Source organism: Tetranychus urticae, chromosome 3, assembly GCF_039701765.1.
Source record: "Tetranychus urticae isolate SD_2017Ah chromosome 3, NJAU_TeUrti_SD_1.0, whole genome shotgun sequence".
NCBI classification, from domain to species: Eukaryota; Metazoa; Arthropoda; class Arachnida; order Trombidiformes; family Tetranychidae; genus Tetranychus; species Tetranychus urticae.
Genome location: NC_142960.1, coordinates 18,717,530 through 18,736,618, shown reverse-complemented (window position 1 = coordinate 18,736,618; position 19,089 = coordinate 18,717,530). Strand labels below are relative to the sequence as shown.

The 19,089-nt window shown below is 32.0% G+C and overlaps 3 protein-coding genes and 1 pseudogene across 5 annotated transcripts; 2 read left to right on the top strand and 2 right to left on the bottom strand.

The window, feature by feature from the left end:
* The first annotated feature begins 145 nt into the window (after positions 1-145).
* Positions 146-4,543, top strand: l(3)80Fg (dnaJ homolog subfamily C member 16 l(3)80Fg). Of its 2 annotated transcripts, none has more exons than XM_015930525.3 (9): positions 146-406; positions 497-563; positions 1,147-1,367; positions 1,438-2,101; positions 2,174-2,760; positions 2,851-2,922; positions 3,011-3,172; positions 3,248-3,434; positions 3,510-4,543. In XM_015930525.3, exons 1-9 carry the CDS (start codon positions 246-248, stop codon positions 3,732-3,734), a joined length of 2,346 nt encoding a protein of 781 aa, XP_015786011.1. In that variant the 5' UTR covers positions 146-245; the 3' UTR covers positions 3,735-4,543. The 2 variants fall into 2 exon arrangements, with proteins under 2 accessions (XP_015786011.1, XP_089125706.1); XM_089269580.1 differs by having other exon boundaries at positions 497-1,047.
* Positions 4,544-5,180: 637 nt separating this feature from the next.
* Tat (Tyrosine aminotransferase) lies at positions 5,181-9,235 on the bottom strand. The gene is made up of 6 exons (XM_015930534.3): positions 8,880-9,235; positions 8,636-8,808; positions 6,677-7,110; positions 6,206-6,275; positions 5,917-6,129; positions 5,181-5,848 (listed from the first exon to the last, which is right to left on the bottom strand). The coding sequence occupies exons 1-6, from the start codon at positions 9,010-9,012 to the stop codon at positions 5,546-5,548; spliced, it is 1,326 nt and encodes a 441-aa protein (XP_015786020.1). The 5' UTR covers positions 9,013-9,235; the 3' UTR covers positions 5,181-5,545.
* Positions 9,236-11,238: 2,003 nt separating this feature from the next.
* LOC107363332 (protein lifeguard 1 pseudogene) lies at positions 11,239-12,611 on the bottom strand (annotated as a pseudogene). The gene has a single exon (XR_016200111.1). The product of XR_016200111.1 is annotated as a protein lifeguard 1 pseudogene (transcript).
* A 4,634-nt stretch (positions 12,612-17,245) lies between these two features.
* On the top strand, positions 17,246-18,389 carry LOC107363205 (transcription factor BTF3 homolog 4). Its single transcript, XM_015930393.2, has 3 exons — positions 17,246-17,397; positions 17,554-17,667; positions 17,909-18,389. Exons 1-3 carry the CDS (start codon positions 17,344-17,346, stop codon positions 18,182-18,184), a joined length of 444 nt encoding a protein of 147 aa, XP_015785879.1. The 5' UTR covers positions 17,246-17,343; the 3' UTR covers positions 18,185-18,389.
* The last annotated feature ends 700 nt before the right edge of the window (positions 18,390-19,089 follow it).

The window sequence follows — 19,089 nt, the reverse complement described above, 5'->3', positions numbered from 1 at the left end:
GACAAGAGTCAGGATGAATTGCTAAATTTTTCACCCAAAGTTAGAACTTTGTTCATTAAATGAACGATAATAGGTGGAGCTATCCTCACCATACTATGGTGGAGTAACTGAGTTACCATAGGCAGTGGTATAGAAGATGATATTCAGCCTTAAATTCATGGATGTGTATTCTCAATGTTTTGGTCTCAATAAATCTATTCATTTTCTATTCTAGTCATATTTAACCTAATCAACCCTAAATAATTATGATAATCAACTTTAGAGATCTTTTGATTATTGTGTTGTTTATGCAGCTAATTACACAATGTAGAACATCTTTAAGTGATCCATATAAGATTCTTGGAGTTCAAAGGAATGCACCATCAAATGAAATTAAACGTGCCTATAAGAAGCTTGTTCGTTTATGGTAAGTTATTTCGATTTTTTATCATTAAAAATTCAATTAATTAGCCTTTAAATATTTAATGGATACTCATTAATGCTCATTTTTCTTTAGGCATCCAGATAAAAACAAAGATCCTGATGCAGAGGATAGGTTTGTTCAAATTTCAAAGGCTTATGAGGTTTGTTGTGCCATTGAAAAACCCTCCAATCTGATGTATTTTGGGTCGAATTGGGTTGAAACTGTGATCATAGCTATGGTTTAGATCATTATTTTTGATTTTACTTGCTGCTTCAATTATTAAGTTCATAAGTTTTCCATGGATTACGTTATTGGAATGTTTTGTTTTTATTTGCTATATCAAAACAAACCGGATAGGCTCAGCTGGTTCATCTTGACTTTCAAGTTGTTATCCTAATATCACATCCGGTTGCCCATGATGTTAGATCCACGAGTTATCAACTTTATCTATTATAATTTAGACTATCAAATGTTTCAAAGATACTGTTTGTCCAGTTTCTGATATAACCTTCGTTTTCGAAATTTAATTCTTGGTTATGCAGTCAACTAGCGATTTTAAAAGAATGGATTCTAATTGAGTTTCGAATCGAACTCAAGTCTCCTATTGTTCCACAGTGTTATTACGATATTATAAATCAGCACATGTAATAATTTGCATGAGTTTGACCCGAATTCATCTTGAAACTATACGTTGTCTGTAAGATATTGTTCATTTATTACAATTAATTTCCTTTTTTATTTAGCTGCTGATGGATCCTGATAGAAGAGAAGAGTTCAATCGTTTTGGGACCACTGAAGATACGCCTAATTTTAGACACAAACGAGATTATAGTGATTTTAAAAGATTTGATTTCGATCCTTTTGAGTCCATTTTCTCTGGAGGGTCGAGTTCTTCTTCTTCATACAATTTTAATTTCAACAATAACCAAGCTTTCATTTTCCATCGTCAAACCATTTCTGCAAAGTAAGATATTCGATTTGTTTTGCTATCTTGAAACTCAGATACATAACGGATTTTTTCTTTCTCGTTTTAGAGCTTATCAGAATAAAATTCTTCCTGCCAGTATAACATCGCCACAACTAATTTTATTTTACGGAGATCTATGTTTTCCTTGCTTCAATGTTGAACCAGTATGGCATAAAATTGTTTTAGAACTGGAACCTCTTGGTGTTGGTTTTGCCACAATTCACAGTAAACATGAGAGCGTTTTAGCGCGTAAAATTGGAATTGACGACCTTCCCTATATCATTGGCATTGTTGATGGAGTTGTTAGACATTATAAAGACAATCAATTAAGTTTGTTGAGGATAATTGAATTTATCCGCAAGATTTTACCAAGACATTTGATTACACAAGTTAATGACGACAATTATGAAAGTTTTCTTTCTGGATGGTCTGATAATCGAGTTAGAGTGTTATTTGTTAACAACGACAAGCTCATTAAGCTTCGTTACCTATTGACTGCCTTCTCCTTTAGAGAAAGAGTCGTTTGTGGTCATGTCTCCATAAAAGAAAAAGATAGCCTGAAACTTATCCAAAGATATGGAGTAGACACCAAAATGGACTCAATGCTGATTTTCAATGAAGATATGAATAGACCAATTGCTACTTTAGCCGCATCAGAATTGTTACCTCAAATCATCAAAGATGTGTTACATGCCAATAAGTATCTTCTCCTACCAAGACTCACATCTCAGGTGAGTGTTATTAAGAACTATCACATTACCAATTGATTATTTCAAATTCATATTTTGTTTCTTTACTTTTAGGTCATGTTTGATCAAATCTGTCCTCCTGATGCACCTCGAAGTCGTCGGCGGTTGTGTGTGATGTTAGTCACTAATAACATTCCGTCACAAGAATCTGAAAAAGAAGCTATGAGAAGATTTATCTTGGAGAATGAGTTCAGTGAAGATAAATTTAGATTCATGTACATTTACCAGGAGAAACAAATGGATTTCATTAATTCATTATCTATTGGCAGTGGATCACCTTCAGATCTTACCTCTCATGTAGTTGTTGTCTGGAGACGTGAACATGACAGATTACTGTATGAATGGCTACCTGATATTTGGGATGTTTCTGATTCTGAAAGATTGAATAGAAGCAAAGCAGAACTGTATGATCTGCTTAATAAATTGAGTAAAACAACACAAACCATGACCAATAATGCCAAAATGGTGAATCTAATTGACGAACACGCAAGTGGTCTATTAGGTCGTATACTTAAACGTATTCTGGTTTTAACTGATGGACTTGGAGATAGCATTTCACAGAAAGAAGTTCTTCCAATTCTATCGGCAGTTGCAACATTCGTTTTCATTGGAATATTTGGTTATATTTTACAATATCTTGTGTGAGTATCTATCTATTTCTTAAAAGAAAGAAATATGGTTTTATTTCATTGGTTGTACTAATTGAAAGTATTTTTGGCTCCCTTATAAAGCAAACTGGAAGAGAAGAACATCAGGGAACAATACCGTAGACTGGGTAGAACTCCGCCTGGAAGTAATCCAAGGTAGGATGGATTAGCTTTTCTTTCCTAGTATTTGTACATGATCATCATATCTATTCTTTTCATTATCTCAATTTTTTATTTATTTCAGAAATGAACATAAACTTAGTATTCATGAGCTCAGAGGAGAAACCTACAATGGACTGATTCGACTGCTGAAACCCGGTTGCCGGACGCTTGTTTTACTCTGTGATACCAGAACAAAATCAAAACTCTTACCCAAATTTTATCGCTGTGTTCATCCTTACAGAAAGTAATTATACTCGCATTATTCCATCACATTTTTCACATTTTTAATCCTTTTCTTCACTGCAATCATTACTTTTAGAAACAAAACATTGATGTTCGCATACCTTTTAATTGAAAAAAATATTGAATGGTACAAGAAAATCCTACAACAAAGCCTTGGAGACCATAGAGAGCTTAATATTAATCCAAAAAACTGTATTGGCACCGTATTATCAATCAACGGTTTCAAAAGATATTTTTGTGTTTACCATGTCAAGCATTCTGAGGTGAGTCATTTATCTCTAATAATATCTATTATGCCAAATATCTAATCACTTTTTCTTATTGATTTTTAATTGCAGCATAGAAGAGCTGAACATCAAGACTTTTTAGGATTTGAAGATGAAGAAGAAGACATTGAGGCTGGAAATTTGATTGCACAGCGTTCCGATGAAAACTCAGTAGAAACCCAAGAATTTGTTTTTGAAAACAACCTTCTAGACGCTTTACCTCAATGGCTGGAAAAATTGTTTGAAGGAACAACTCATCGTTATTTCATTCAGTATTGGCCAGATAATATGAAATAAGTTTATTTTAATTTCTCTTTTTTGAGGAAGAATCAAAACCATTACAAAGAAAGTTCAATTTAAATGAAACTTATTTATTCCAAAGTTTCATGGACGACCTTTCAAAACTTGAACGGGCATCTTGATTCACATCCTTGTATATCTAGTCAAGGAGAACAGTGCAAATTTAAATCGCACCTCGAGATTTTTTCATATCTCTATTGAATCTCATATATCACTTAATCATCCAAAGAGATATTCAGTTTAGTTCATGCCTACTTACTGAAAAAAGATCGCCTTTTTGGGACCGTTTCATTCTCGAGTCTCATTTGATGTTATGAATGATTTTTAAACTCAGTTGATTTTTAATTTCTCGACAACCAAAAGTCTTGCTATGAAATTTAATACGACCCAATCTGACGGAGAAACTTGACTGCTTATCATCAACTGAATACTCTCATCAAAATCAATGATATTCAACGAAGTTTTCATGTTGCGCATTTCCTGACGATTATTTCTTTTTTTTAACATCAACGCTACCTACGGACTCGATGATGAGTTTTTATTACTCATTTTTTTCTTAAATCACTACTTTATTCTTTCTTTCACTTCATCTCATGATGATCTCAAGTCAATATTGTAAAAACATACCTTGTAAAAAATATAACTAATGTAAAAATGAACAAATTGACAGTCAATTTTTGACGAACAATTAGACAAAATTTTATTCATTGTGGCTCAATTCCAATTGATTTTTTTGTTCAATCATCGACAATGGTTTTGATCCAATTAATTAAACAAATGTGTTCACACTTTCTCTGCCTTCTAAATATTGATTTTTCATTTCAATCTCATTAAATTTGCTTTCATTCTAGATCCTACATTTATTAATATCTTCCGCCTTCATGATTTGTAGAACTTAATTTCCAAAATTATTTTCATTTATTCAACTGAAAACTCTATTGATTCAATTGATAATAAATGTCTGTAGGCGAACCAGCTGCTAACTGATTTACTTGTTATAATTGCCCTTTGTTACTTTGTCTACAAGTTATCATTTCATCAACATTAGTCAAATCTAATTGTTTATTCAATTGAAAATCTTTCTTTAAAATTGATCAATGCGTAATTTAGATATGATATTAAACTCATTGCTATTTGCAAATTTTTAGTCATTCAGCCAACTGTAGATTCATTTACCATATTGGAAATAGTCATTACCAGAATTTAAAACCACAAACTCTGGAAACTCTAGCCTTTGAGGCTCATTCATTGTTAATCTTTTCTAATAGATATAACCTTTTCATGAGATTCTGTCCTGCAAAAGTTAAATTTGCTTGAGAATTGAATTAAAAACATTTCTCTCTTTATATTCATTTCCCTAAATTCTTCTTCCTTATCCTTGCAGATAATTTCAACTGAACCAACAATTGGAATGATGGTGATACCTTATGAAAGGAGAAAATGTTTAAAAAGATAAATTCATTTTAATGCTTAACATGTTCAACTTTTTCTTTTCTCGTGTTTCATGCGTTTAGAAACTTGATGCTAAAATATCCAAAGTGATTGTTCACTTTTTGTTTCAGAACAATCTCGATCAATTTACATGATTAAAAAGGTTTAACATCACAATTGGGTGAAAAGTCAGAGGAAAAAATTTAACCCAAAAAAACTGGACAAATTTAAACCTTTCTTCTCCATATATTCAAAAGGAATATTGTTGATTAAAGTTTCTCCAATATTTGGTGGTTTATGACTAAATTTTGGTATTTCTTGATTTTGTTTCGTGTTGATTGGCGTTGAATCATTTCTCTTGTTTCATGGCTTCGATTTTAATCGACTTTAACTGATTCTCTGAGATTCAATGGCAAAGGTAAAGGTTTGGCTGGTGTTGTTGGTGGTTGACCATTTTGCTGTTGATTTGAGGGTAAAATTACATTTCGAAGGCAAAAATTTTCCAATCGATTACAAGCTTCTATCAGCAACTCGGACGGAACGGTAAGGACAATACGAATGTAACCATTAACACCAAACATTTTCCCTGGAAGAACAAATATCGACTCTTCCGACATTAAACGTTCAACGAAATGAAGATCAGAAGATAATTCGGGAAAATAACTTGTATCTATTCCAACCTGAGAAAAGAAAATTAGAAATTATTTTTCCTCTTTTCTCAATTTCCAATGGCAAAGCTTTTACTTACCATTATGTACATTGCACCAGTAGGCATGATTGGTGTTAAACCTGGAATACGTTTTGTTATTGAGTAACAGATTTTGGCATTTGCATGGATCAGGGAAATACAGTCTTGAAAGTATTCGTCTGGAATTTCCTTAAGTATTTTGGGTAAAGCGCCTTGAACAATTGAATTGGCACCGACAATCCGATGAGTTAAGTTATTTAAACCTTTACGAATCTGTAAAAATCAAAACAAATTATTCAATGAGAATATTGATTTTTTCATTTACTTCAACCCTTTCAACATTACTTACAGGATTACCAAATCTTTCTTGTTTATCATGAATTATTATCCAACCACAACGATAACCAGGAACCATGAATCTGAAGTAAAGATTAAAGGATAAAATATTAAAAGATTTAAATTTCCATCGATTAACCACTAATCAGTTGAATCAAACACTAATCAATGAATTAACTTTAATCTAAAGAGTTCAATAATGCAATCCATTGAACTTTGTATCAATAGTTGAGAGCTAAACTTGATGAGCTTTGATCCTCTTCTGACTTGTTTCTTAGGAATTAAGGAATTGAATTAATTGCGAAAGTTAATAATCACACAAAAAGCTTCTTACGAAATAAATCATTCAATGTCATCAATTTATCAATCAAGGAAATTATCTTCTCTGATTATTGATCCAATTTTCACTAAAAAAGGATTCATTTTTGGGATTAAACGCTTTTCCACTTTTTACTTCAAAATCTGAACTTAAATTGAATCTTACCTTTTGGTTGTTCCTCTGCATGATAAAATGGGAACTTCTTGAGTAAGGGAAGCTATTGGAGTAAACTTGTGTCCAGGGAAAACTAAATGTTCATAAATTTCATCAGCAATCACAGGAACTTTGTGTTTCTCGCAAATCTCAAGAAACGAGCGAATATGTGAAGCAGAATAAACTGAACCGCAAGGATTGGATGGATTATTGTAAACAATGGCCACTGTTGAAGGGTCAATCTGAGCTTCTAAATGGTCCAAATCAATTTCCCAATTCTTTTCAGCATCAAGATTGTAATATTTCATTCCAATCCCAAGTCCACCGCATAGAGTCTGGTACAAGGGAAACCCTGGTCTTGGAAGTAAAATGTTTTTACCCGGCTCGGCAAGCACATTTATGGCCATCTCAAGAGCATGTGAACAGCCACTGGTAATGATTACATCCTAAATTGTGATTAACAATGGAAAAGAAGAAAAAATTTAATCAAATTTTTCGATTTCTATTTTCAAAGTTGGTTACATGCATCTGAATGTTTCAATTGTTTCCTCATTTTCTCATTCAACATCTTCTACTGTTATCAGATTGTTTTATATCGTTTATTGACGTAAATAGTGATTAAACAAAAAGTGGATCACTTCAAGAATCGACCTTCAAAATTGTTTAATTGTTACGTAAAACGAATGGCATAACGAAAATTCCGTCTCAAGAATCATTATATCTCAAGTGAGGAAGCGTCATGAAATCACAAGATTCCTTTTATTTTTCCTTCTCTTGAAACAATCAACTCCAAATGAACCTGAAAAATTTAAACCAAAAAATTGAATTGAGAAGAAAAATATCTCTGGAAATGCTGAATCTTGACCCGATTTGGTGATCAACTAATCTGATGAAGTTTTACCTGTAAATGGTAACACCTTGAATCGCCAAAGACAAAAATTGTGAAGGAAAAGGAAGGGAACAAGAAAATTGTTCATCAGATAAGTTGAAAAGTAAAAGAGTTTAATTTTCTTTCTATTCATGGTTAAACTTCAATAAAACGAAAACACATTAATGTTTGGAAAATGCGGAACTTTCATGATCAGATAAACTCTGAGAAGACAAAAAGTCTAACATGCAAAGAAGAGAAAAGAAGAAAAAATTTTGTTCCAAAAATGTTCACCTTATCCTGTTTATTAAACATTAAGGGACAACCGTCAACATTGGCATTTTCATGTGTTTAATTGGTCAGGGCCAGTTCAGGTGAACATTATCAGAATAATCATGTTTACCCTGAAACACCGATTGAAAAATTGATAAACAGTGGAAGACGAAAGTTGCCAAAATCAATTGAAATCAACAGCTTTTGTCAGCTTTTTTTTGTGTTCATAAATTGTTAAAGATTGAAGGTCAATTGTGAGCTTCTCAAAGTGACAACTTTAACTTGATTAAAAGCTGTTAAAATTATTAATTGCTTATAATTAAGTGACAATAATCACACTTTAATATTGTCAAGTCTTTTGTATCAAAAAGCTAAAGATTAATGGTTGAAATGAAGGGAAAGATTGAAAGAAGCTAAAACTGAAAGCTAACAAGATTAGATTTTTCACTTTTATTACAATCAAATTGTTTACCAAATAATAATTAAAGATAATCATCTAACAAGATAATCTTAAGTGAATCTCTGATCAAATCAAGTAACCATTTCAACCATTATCTTGTATTCAACTTGAACATTGTTTATCAACAAGACGCAAAGGGCAACAAAAAGTCAATTTAAATGTTTCAATTTAATCTGACTAACATCAACTGAAACAATTAAGAGCGCAAAAGGTAAACCTTTAAATTAATTGACCCGCACTTGTATATTAATTGGCATCTTCTTGATTCTGTCAACATGGAAAGGCAATAGTTGAATGAAATGCAAAAGGCATGATGGTGTCAACTGATTAATTGTTTCAATTCACTCAGATTCTGACATGTTTAACTTACCTTTGGATCTACTTGAACATTATTGGTTGATGAATACTCGGCGATTGCCTTACGAGCCGATTCAATTCCATTGGAAGGTAAATATCCATTGAACTTGTTGCTTTGAATACTTTCAACCATTGCTTCAATGATTACATTGTTGGGTTCAAGATTACCGAAAACGGTTGGATCACCTAATTTGGAGAAATTTGATTTTTAAAAGAAAATTAAATTTAAATTTTCTCTCGATTGTAAATTTACTTACCGATTGAAAGAGGAATCAGTTTTTTATTTGGATTTGGTGAAGCATTCAGGTTCTCCAAGACTTGGCGAATTGGGTTGATAGTGTTTTGGGCATAATGTGACACCTTAATATCCCACTGTCTTTCACTTTTCATTGTCACATTAGTTGTTAAATGTTTAAACCAGAAACGGGAATCTCAATTGAACCCGAAAAGCCGTTGAGTGTTGAAGCGTTTTTAACCTTTTTTTCCCTTGTTTATCTAAACTGATTTGAAATGTTTATCAATATTGATTGTTGTTGTCTTTGGTGTGCACACAATTGGATGTAACTTGGTTAGTTGATTTTGATAAACATAATAACAAAAAAGTCAATTTCAAAATGTAATTGCTAATGAGAAGTTGATTCGCATTGGTTTTATTATAAAACAAAATTATATAAGACGAAGAAGAGGAAAATTAGATAAAGTTGATTAAGATGAGGATTGATAATTACGTTGATTAAGATGGTTGGGATTGCTATGATCAAGAAGATGATGAAGATGATGATGATGAGTGGCTAAAAACTGTGTAAGTTTAAGAGACTCGGAATAACTTGACTAGTATCATCTCTTGAGGAATAATTTGTTGTCTTTTTTTTGCTTTTGTTTTATCATTGAAAATCCCGTTCTCATCATCTTTCTCTTTCTTCCTTCTCTGTCTTCACTTCTCCTTGAGATTATTTAGTTTCTTCTTCTTCGTCTTCATTAATTTCATTGATTCTCAATTCCAACCCACTTGTTATGTCATCTTGAGAGGATGAAAGAAGACAGAAATGATTAGTTTTGTTCGTTGTGTGCTTTTCAACCATCATCTTGATTTGTATCATTTCAATCGGATGAGGGTGAGACAGTTAAACAGATTGATTGAAAGATAATTTACAATTGATTAAATGTTCAACAGTTGCCTTTTGATAATCAGTTGGTCAACCAATTGGTTGTCTTTGGGTTTTCTGGTTAGCCTTTTTCTGGTTCTCCTGGTATTTGGGTTTGCACCATTTTTGAGGGTTTTTTTACCGTTTTTAAAACCTTTATTTCACATTTGCGACGTTTTTTTATTCTGGATCATTCTAGGCTTGACTTTATTCATTATCATTTTATCTGATTTATTTTTTGCTTAATTTTGTTTGCTCATTATACCTTGAGTTGAACGACGGAAGGTCGGTAAATTAAGGCCAATAGTGAACTAATATTGTAGCAAAATGTTTGAAATGACAGAAAGCAAAACAGGATTTTTCCACTTTCTTTTCATTCTCTATTAATTTCCATTTCGCCATTTCTATCATCTTTTCATTGATTTTTCTTTCTGATTAACTTGTTTTGCATTCATTTTTTTTCATTCTTAAACCATTACGGTCAATGAATTAGGTTTTGAAAGACCCTGACCTGAGAAGTGATCAGTACATTTGCACTGTTTATCAAATGGTTGACCAATTTTGGTTTCTCTTTTATTTCCAATGATTTGGAAATTTTTCGGCTAACTTACAAATTGTTTGTAATTCCGAAAGTAAATTGACTTTTTTCATTCTTTAGTGAGTTTTACAGCGTAGAGATGGCGTTAGTGGTAAACTTTTATGAGGTTTCTACTCAAATTGAACAAACAACTCGTTACTGCTTGCAATGGGTTGGCGAACGGATTTGTCGGACTTACACGTTGATTCATAATGAAATGCTAATAACTTTTAAACGCCTTTAAATTACTTTTTTCATCATCTCGATATATCCTTTCACAACATCATAAAACATAGAAATGATTTACGAAACCGATCATTAGGTTCCATAATTAGATACCCTGAGAGACTCAAAATTTGTGAACTTTTTGTCCAACTTACTGACATGATTTACTCAATAAAAATGAATTGCATTTGACTCATCGTTTGACTCATTGGAAAGATTTTTCATGTGTTAACCCACCAGAAATCAATTGTTGATATTATTGTTAATAGATATGAGAAAGCTCATTGATAAAAATAACTAGTCTAACAAATCAAATGTTCACATTGATAAAAGTACTTTAACTTACTGTCTTCGTGCTTAAAGCCATAATGAATGAACTGGTTTCATTCGTTGATGATTTTTAGATTCCCTTTTTTCGTAGTAATTATCATATAGTTAATAGTGAAAAATTATCATTTTTGTACTTTTGATACCGAGTAAAGGTTTCGCATCAGTAGCGTGTTCACGATTGAAACGCGAGCTAACATTGACAGTTGATGTTCGTGCTTTTAGTTTCCAGATAAATGTTAACTACAGCAATTAAATTTAGTCATTCGTATTAAATTACTGCGCCTTGAAAGATTTCAAAATGCTTCAAATATTTAAAATTATAATACGAGTAACTACGACTTTGTCAAAAAATCATTTATTCGTTGTTAACAATCTATTTGTTGCTTTATTATTTTCTTACATATGTTGTTTAGTTATACATAGTGTGATATTCTGGTATTTTCCCGACAAGAAAATACGACAACAATCAATTTTTATTCCAAATCTGGTTTATTATTTATATTTATATATTTTATAGATAGTGCAAAATGATATTTACAATTGACTTGTGTAAAAATGCACAAAACTGAACGGATGTGAATGACGTGGAAACTTTTGGCCCATACACACATGGATTTTATATGACTTGAAATAGATTCAATCAGATGGAAATTCTGAATGATCTTTAGGAAACAATTCAATACTCTTTAGACAATGAGATCCATTAGTTGACATAATTTAAATTTATAAAAGCAAATCAGTTACATTCATCTTTGTTAGGCGATAATTTAGAGTGATCCAGAGAAGGTGCCCAGTACAAGATGCGTAGGGAATTTACAGCGAATTCGGGTGATTATCCTTTTAGTCTTTAGATAACATATCAAGAAGTTGTAAAACATAAATGAATATATTAATGATATCAGTATAGATAGTGATAGCAGCAAGAATATAGTCCTCAGGAGAGAATTGGTTTCTGTGATTTCCTCCAACAATCATTTGAGTGTCGATAACCAAGTAGCAAGAGAAGATGAGAGTTCCCAACGCCGAGTAAATCAATACCATTATTTTGGTCTTGATGAATATAGCAATGAAACCGAATAACATGAAGACCATAAGAACGACGAACATTATTCCAGAGTAAACGGTGAAATCAATCTTTGACTGGAATGCAAATAAAGTGAGGGCAGCAACAATAACCGTGGTCACAATAACAGCATACATTACAATGGTTCCCGATTTGAAAACAGTGATAACACTGAGAGATAATGATTCACAAACTGTGAATATACCCAGGCATATTAAATTAGCCGGAAAGGTGCGGTGGACACCACAACAGGCCAAGGTTATCATGGAAACAAGGACTCCGGCAAGAGCAACGAATCCAAGCCATGAGTGCTGCATCAACCACGCTTTACTACTTTCACTGGCTGAAAATCCAACAATAAAGGCCATCGTGACGAGCAATTGGCAAAATACGATTCCATAAACCTTTCGAATGAAGGCAAGACGAATTGATTTTTCAGAGAAAGCATCAAAATTTCCCATACCGGCCATGCCGGTTTCTCCACCGGATGCATATGAATTATACATTGTTTTGCTTAATGAGATAACACAAAAATTAAATTTTAAGATGGATTTATGACAAAAATACTATCACTTGTTGATGGTATAATACGTTTTAATATTGGACAACTAAATCCGAAGGTTTGAACAAATGAAAGCGTCAACAAATGAGTAATCCGAGAATCAAGATGAATTTGACACTATTAGACGTAGACAATTTTAACAGGATACAATTGTGAGCGAGAACATAAAGACAATAACTGATGAAATATTTACTTTACAATTGCAGCGCAAGAAATAAACACAACATCACAACAGTTATCCTGTAGTTGCTCTTTACCTGAATACAGAAGCTTCTAGATAAAAACAGCTACAGTCAGACATAAAAGAGAGGGATGAAAAGACTGGCTGATGGAGTAAAAGAAAGAAAGAGGAATGGAAAGGGAAAGGGAAAGAAATTTATTTTGTCATGATTCAAATTGCTCTTTATGCATGAAACACCGTTAATTCTAGTTGTTTCCAGTAAATCATTCAATCTATTCAGCTTAATTTTGACTGCTGATAAATCAAATGAATCATTCTATCAAATTGAACTACAATAAAAATTAGTCTTAAACTAAAGTCATAATAATAATCTTTTTAGATTTACATTTCTAAGAAAAAATCATTGTTAATCAATATTACATTGAATTTGATTACCTTGAATGACAAGAATGATAACAAATTATGACAGATAGTTTTATTTACAGTCAATTATTTAAAACTGTCCTACGAAGGTCCAAGGATATAAAAAGCTTCCGAGTCTCAAATTCAAAACAATGTTTATCAAATTCAGTTTCAACAATCAACCTTAAATTGACTAATTCAATGCCTACCAATAAAATTTTAATCCTTTAAAAATTATTGTAATTTGCTTGAAAACGCTCTTTATAATTACAAAGAGGTTTTAATTACAGTTCACAATTAAATGAGTTTACCCTATGATTCAAAGACTTTGACTCGTATGTCACATGTTGATCATACTGTAATTTACAGTCGTAACAAAAAATTGACTCATACTATTATTTTGAACGTTAGATGTCTCTACTCTAAAAATGTAATACAAGGTTTAGGTAAAGATTAAAATCGCAATTTATATTTGTGGTTGAAATCAAAACACAATTAACATTGAGGCTGTTTTTTCCTAACAACTCAATTAAACTCGCGAAGTTGATTGTCCTTAATAAATAAGTGATTTCATTTTTCTCTTTAATGTTTTACATCATCAGATGCCATCATTTTAATCAATACAAGTATCAATACAATATCAATTGTTTATTTATCTTTTTAATTTATTAAATGTAAACTCGAACACAGAAAAGATGAAAATTCAGGTTTAGTGGAAAGGTTCACCAGCTTAACGGCCTCGTTTGTTTACCAAATAGGCAAATATAAATGAAAGTACAATGAGAACTGCGTAAAGGAAAAGCGATCCTTTGTAAATCTCCGTCTGGAACAGGCCGAGTATAGCATTGAGAACCAATATTATACCAAATACAATGAGATAGGCACTTTTTTCAAGAGCAGCTCCATAAAGTCCAAGGGCAAAAATAACGACTCCAATTGTGGTCCAAACAATGAGACGAACTGACCGATCCCTTGAAGAGTCACGGAAATAGATGAAGAAAATGTACAAAGTGTAAATAATGTTAATCACTGTAATCAAAATGATTGACCAGCGAAGTGAAAGGTACAACAAATCGTCTGAAGCCATAATGAACAAGTTGATTTAAGAGTTGAAAGCAGAGGACAGCAAAAATTGGTAACAAAATTGGAAACTGTGATCAACTAATACTAAAAAATGAATGATCTTCACTGGATTATCTTGAAAACGCAAAAAATTAAAGAAACCTTTTCTTCTCTTCTCTCCTTCATCTTAATAATCAGAATCATCATCTCTTCACTCTTTAAGCCAACCTTTTTTCCCTCTTCATCATTATCCACCTCCGAGGTTTCCCTAAATTTTGTTCAAATCTCATCCCATTTCTCCATTTTTAGCCTGTTTCCTCCATTTAACTGTGTTGGTGGTTCAAGCTGCACAAGCTGTTCAGGTTAGTTATGCCGTTCAATGTTTACATCATATTGGTGTGCTTAATATACTTTAAACTTGACCTTTCCATGATCACTTTGATTGTTGTTGATTCGTGTTGTAAGAAGGCGTTAATTGCTATTATTAATTGCAATACAAAACGATCAACAGCCCAATATGATTGAGGTAAAATGAAAACAATAAACTTTCATCGTGATTTCACTCTAACTTTGATAGTCAAGTTTACCGTTGAAATGGTTTTCCTGAACCAACAATTGTAATAATTAGATTAGATTGGACAATTTTTAAGAGCATTTAAGTTTCAGCTTAACTGTAGTTCCTTGTAAATTGATATAGTTGAATAACCGTTGAACAAATTAGATAATTTAGGAAGTTGAAGTCAAGCCAAATGTAAAGCAGCTTCAAAACTGCTGGGTTCAGCATTTTGGGTACTTTTGGTACTTCATCTGGTTCCTTTCTATTATTTGGCTCAATTTATGCTCAACATTGATTATTTTGAGGCTTGGGTTTAGTGTTAAGAGATTTTTTAGTGTTTTGGAACCAAAAAAGGATCATTAAATAATGTTTAAGTTAAACATCCTTGTGAATTGTTATGATATAATCGTTTCCATTGCTCATTTAGAGTCAATTTTCTGGTTACTCTTCAACTTTTCTCAGTTATTCCAGAATTTCTTATTGCTCTCCTCAGACTCATTGTATTTGTTTATTTGCATGGAAACAATTGATCATCAGTTCTATTAATAAGGCTAACAGGATAAATTTTATTACAATTTGATATTCAATTGTTCATTGTGACTAATCATCAATTATGTATTAACATGGCTCAAGATTTTATTGAACAATGAGATAGTTTAGTTTTGAATGTTGCTTTAATTTGTATTCAATTTGGTTTCAATTTTAAAAGTACAAACCAGTTATGGTTAATCACAGTGAAATTAAAACATTGAAATAAGGATTGGATTATTACAATGAATGGTGAATAAAATTGAGTCTTTTCATATTAAAACCAAATGGATAGACAGATTGAATCACACATGCAAAGAAAAATGAAGTTATAGCGTTGAAAATGATGACGGTGATGATCATGATGACAGTTAATGAACAGCAAAATGGCCAATTGATAGACAGGATGATTATAATTGATAGAGATTAAAATATGGTTTATAATACAATGTTGGTTAACTGGTTAAGTGTACAGCTGGCCACTTCACTAGGCTGGTGATGTTGAATCGCCGTGTTCCTTCTTGACCAGATAGGCAAACGAGAAGACAGCAAGAATAACGATAAACATGATAATTATGGCTCCAAAATATTTGGCAAAGGCACCAAGGAAAAAGATTACAATTAACGAGAATCCACTGATTAGAAGCAGGTTTAAATGTTCATACCAGGTTGCGTATAAGGTTAACCCAAAAGCAGCAAGTGAAAGGATGACGTAAAGGTGAAAAATGATTTGAGATGAAGATATATTAATGATCCATTGAACAAGGATAACAATTATGTTTAACCCGATTGTAAGCAGAATTGACCATTTCAATGAGGTGTACAATTGTTTACCTTCAATTGCTTCCATTGTTGGTAATTTTTCCTGGTTAAATGGTTATGGTAAAGTTGAACCGGCAAAGGTTGACCCAAAAGTGAAAACCAAAACAGTAGAAGCAAAATCTTTTCAATAAAAAACGTTTGCTTTTCAATAACAAACAAGTTCTCAGGTAAATTCACAAGTAAATAGTTTACAGTTACACTGGTGTTTTGTTACAATAAGGATGTGAATGATGATGTGAGCGAGGATGGGGATGTGGATGACGATGACGATGATGTGCAGATGATGAGAGAGGGAAGAAAATATTAGAGAGACTTTAAGAAGGAGTGAAATGTAGAGGGAAGAAACTGACTTGTGAGTGGGATTATTGTTTCTGGTAAATCCATACCTAGATCAGAGTTTGGTGAGAGGATGATCAAGTTTTCTTGAGAAAAGTGAAATTTTTACTGATTTTTGCTTGAAAATAAAGATATCTAAATTTGGTAAATGTACAGAGAAAGTTAGGTGGGATAACAGGTTTCTGTTTGGATTGACTACATTGGTTATTTTGATTTATTATTTCTACTTTTCCTGATTATTTTGGGTCTCTTTTTGTTTCAATGTTATTTGAATTGTAGACAATCGAATAGGTTTTGAAAATCAAATTCAGAGTCTGATCCATGAGTTATCCGCTTTGATCCATGAAAACCATTGTTAATCAATATTTGTATTTGTCTTGCAAAACAAGCAAAATATTGAATTGTTCATAATTTGACACAGATGCTTATTACAGACTCAACAATTGTGTGAATTGACATAGTTTTGAACAATTATATTTATGGTTAATGTTAATCTTGAGTTATCAGTGTTTAAGAACTGAATAGCAACTGTTTGAACATCTTGAGTGAAGGTAATTATCAACTCGGACAGTTTCATTATTTAATATTTACCAGAAAATAGTTAAACATTATTTAATTTAGCTTGTTTGTTTTACTTATAATAAAGTCAAATTTTGAGGTTCATTTTAATTTTCCATGTTTTATATTATTACAATTAGAGATGTAATGTTGAGTAATATTTAATTTAATTTATTATTTAATTTTTGTTATGTGAAGTTGTTTAAAAAACGCGCAATTTCTATTGCACATGGGAAGAAGGTTCCGTTTCCGTTCCTGTCTACAGCATTTTTTGTTTTTGTTTGGTTTGGTTCGAGCTTTTAAATTGTTAATCTCAACTTGAATTACCGAATGATACTTTAACCCGTGTATAATACTTATAATTAGAAACCAAAATGAATGCTGAAAAGTTAAGTAAATTATCCAGTCAAGTCCGGATCGGTGGCAAGGTAAGTTATAGTTAATTTAATTTATTTTTATCCTTATTGTACAATGTTACATTTCCTTTCGTTTATCTCATATCACTGTTACACACCTTATTTCATTGTTTCAACTGTAAATTAATTGCCGTTTTTGGTCATTTTTTCTTTTGTCAATTAACCCAGGGTACAGCTAGAAGAAAGAAGAAGGTCATCCATCGAACTGCTACCACTGATGATAAGAAACTTCAAAATTCTTTAAAGAAATTAGCCGTCAACCCAATTCCTGGTATTGAAGAGGTTGGTTTTTGTTTCATTACATTTCATATTTTCCTTGATTTTAGTAGTTGATCCTTTATTATTTGATGATGATTGACTATTCAATTTGTCATCCATTGTTAAAGTCTCTATATTGTTCCATGTTTAGTGTTTTTTTTAATTATTTTATTGTTAATTCAATTTTCATCGAGACAGCATGGCTCTTTGTTTTTTCTCAAGGTTTTCTAGTTTTAACCTCCCTCTTCTTATACTTCATTGTTAGGTTAACATGATTAAGGAGGACGGAACTGTTATTCATTTTAACAATCCTAAGGTTCAAGCTTCGCTCACTGCAAGTACTTTCGCCATCACTGGACATGGTGAAACCAAAAAATTAACTGATATGGTACCCGGTATTTTGACTCAATTGAGAGCTGACAATCTTAACAGTTTGAAAAACCTAAACCCATCCTCTAATCCGGGTGATGCTGCTGCTGCAGACGATGAAGAGGTTCCTGAACTAGTGGGAAATTTTGATGAAAACGCCAAAGAGGAGTAATGGTCACATGTTTAATTAAGTTGATCTAGCTGTTTATATAATGGATTGTGTATTCAATAAACTTTTGCTGAACATCACACACTTCTAAGTTTTGAAAATTGATTACGAACTTGCCCGTAATTATCCAGATTTTATCAGCTATCTTTGAATTGTTTTCCAGTATTAATATTACAATTTAATAAATTAACTGAAATCTTTTCCTTAACGTTAACGCCATCTGTTGTGATGAAAGATCGGTTTCGGAAACAACGAAATTTCAATTCTGGCCAATTTAACCCCCGACTAATGACCCAATGACATTGACTGATTCCAACGATACTAACTTTATTTAAAGAGGGCCTTAAATACCTTTGTTTTAAATTCAGTTTTATTTAAAACTTCTATTGAATGTTTAATCCGAATGACGAAGTCGTACTCAACATCAATATCAATTGTCATGATAACGATAAACAACTGGAGAAGCTTGAAAAAAGATCAATGTTTCAATGATTAACATGTTAGAATCCAGCGAGAAAATTTCACCATTTGTAACTCTTTGCTTTTCAATACCTGGCAAGTTAAATGGTTGATAGATTAGCTTTATTGATTGTTCACTGAACAATGTTCAGGTATATTACAATTTATAGTCAGTTGACTTTACAATTAAGAGACGGTCCAGCGACAACTATTTAATTCACATTGGTATGAATTTATCTTGGTAAAGGTTGATCAAAATTGATAGCCAAATTCGCAAGATTTTATTTAAGCTAAACATTGCATTTAAGCTGTCCGTCGGAAACAGAAAAGTAAAACTATCATGCCGAACTAAATATCGATCCAAAATAAATTAAATTTATGCAATCAACGATTAAAAATTTTTAATTCACATGTAAATTTAATTTTGATTGATCAAGATTTAAACTGGA

Bases quoted from the DNA above. Each gene is read 5' to 3' on its own strand.
- Tat (XM_015930534.3), bottom strand. From the start codon at position 9,012: ATGAAAAGTGAAAGACAGTGGGATATTAAGGTGTCACATTATGCCCAA. The intron at 7,111-8,635 runs GTAAGTTAAACA...ATCACAATTTAG, and splicing joins ATGTTCAAGTAGATCCAAAG to GATGTAATCATTACCAGTGG. The intron at 5,849-5,916 runs GTAAGTAAAAGC...TTCTTTTCTCAG, and splicing joins CTGGTGCAATGTACATAATG to GTTGGAATAGATACAAGTTA.
- LOC107363205 (XM_015930393.2), top strand. From the start codon at position 17,344: ATGAATGCTGAAAAGTTAAGTAAATTATCCAGTCAAGTCCGGATCGGT. The intron at 17,398-17,553 runs GTAAGTTATAGT...CAATTAACCCAG, and splicing joins AAGTCCGGATCGGTGGCAAG to GGTACAGCTAGAAGAAAGAA. The intron at 17,668-17,908 runs GTTGGTTTTTGT...CTTCATTGTTAG, and splicing joins CAATTCCTGGTATTGAAGAG to GTTAACATGATTAAGGAGGA.